Source organism: Bison bison, unplaced genomic scaffold, assembly GCF_000754665.1.
Source record: "Bison bison bison isolate TAMUID 2011002044 unplaced genomic scaffold, Bison_UMD1.0 scf7180017864527, whole genome shotgun sequence".
NCBI lineage: Eukaryota > Metazoa > Chordata > Mammalia > Artiodactyla > Bovidae > Bison > Bison bison.
In genome coordinates, this window is record NW_011495078.1 from 10,277,605 (window position 1) to 10,278,811 (window position 1,207).

The 1,207-nt window shown below is 60.4% G+C and overlaps 1 protein-coding gene across 3 annotated transcripts in view; it reads left to right on the top strand.

The window, feature by feature from the left end:
• GGACT (gamma-glutamylamine cyclotransferase) overlaps positions 1 to 1,207 on the top strand; it is a 50,273-nt gene that overhangs the window by 48,119 nt on the left and 947 nt on the right. For 2 of the 3 annotated variants that reach the window (XM_010831487.1, XM_010831488.1), the window contains 2 exons: positions 573 to 726; positions 1,082 to 1,207. In XM_010831487.1, the coding sequence (XP_010829789.1) occupies positions 662 to 726; positions 1,082 to 1,207 (191 nt within the window). In that variant the 5' untranslated portion in view covers positions 573 to 661. The remainder of the gene's footprint in view (positions 1 to 572; positions 727 to 1,081) is intronic. The other variant, XM_010831485.1, reaches the window with a different exon arrangement.

A 1,207-nucleotide genomic window follows, 5' to 3' on the forward strand; every position in this document is an offset into this window, starting at 1 on the left:
CATCCCCTCAGCAGTAGGGTGCCTGTGTCCCCTCTCCCCTGTACCCCGAGTCCAGGTTCTCATTCACACCCCGACTTTCAAACCCGTGCAGCCGCCCCCGACGCCAGCCTGGCCTCCCTGCGCCATCTGGAGCTGAGCTCCGTCAGGTCTCTGCCGTGCACAAGGCAGGTGGCTGAGGCTGCAGGGAGGACGAGTGGGCAGCCGTGTTTGCCCGCGGGCTCTGCCCATCCACCACAGACACCCTGAAGAGATGGGGCGAGGCCCGGAGCCCTAGACCGGCTCCTGTTTGCTGGGAAGAAAGCCCCGTCCTGCTTGTTCAGTGTGACTTCCCCAAGGGCCTCCCAGCCACATGGCTGGTGGCAGGGCCCACCTGGCACATCAGGACTGAGTCCTGCAGTGTTTGGCAGGTTGGGGGCGAGCGGGTCGGCGAGGTGCCAGCCTCAGAGGAGGGGCCCGGTCACTGAACTTCCCCATTTCTGCGTGAGTCCCTTATGCCCGATCACTTTTGGTCTATTATGTAATGGAGTCGGCCCAGATCCAGGAGCAGGTAAATACGTACCTTCTCATTGCAGCCGAGGCCACTGTGCTGAGTCCCAGGCCGGCATCCTTAACCTCGGGGGCCCTGAAGAAGGAAGGAACACTGAGAGGTGCGGTTAACGTCATGCCCGGGCCAGAATGTAAATGGAGCACTACTGAAACCGGAGCTCCCTGTGGTACCGATGACAGGTGATTATTACATACAGGTGTACATACACACACACGCATGTGCCGTGTATACACCCCTGTAGATGTATGTGCAAATAAGCACAGCACATACATATCTCCGTCTATATGTGTGTGTGTATATGTCTGCTTATCATTATTTGTTTTTCTGTAATATTTGTGTCAAGTCCTTTTATTGAAAACTAACTTCAGGAAACTGCAGCCCTACGCGGCCTGAGCCCCAAACATCCTGTCTCCTCCCAAAGTCTGGTCTCAAAGCTGGCCCTGCCTCCCGGACCCTGTCCGTGAAGGGCGGCCGCTGGGGAGCGGGGCCGGCTGCACCCACCCGTGACCTGTCCGCCGTCCTCTCTGCCCGCAGCTCTGGCCGCCTGGCCCCCGTGTTCGTGTACGGGACGCTGAAGACGGGCCAGCCCAACCACCGGGTCCTGCTGGACGGTGCCCATGGGCGCGCGGCCTTCCGGGGCCGGGCCCGCACGCTGGAGCC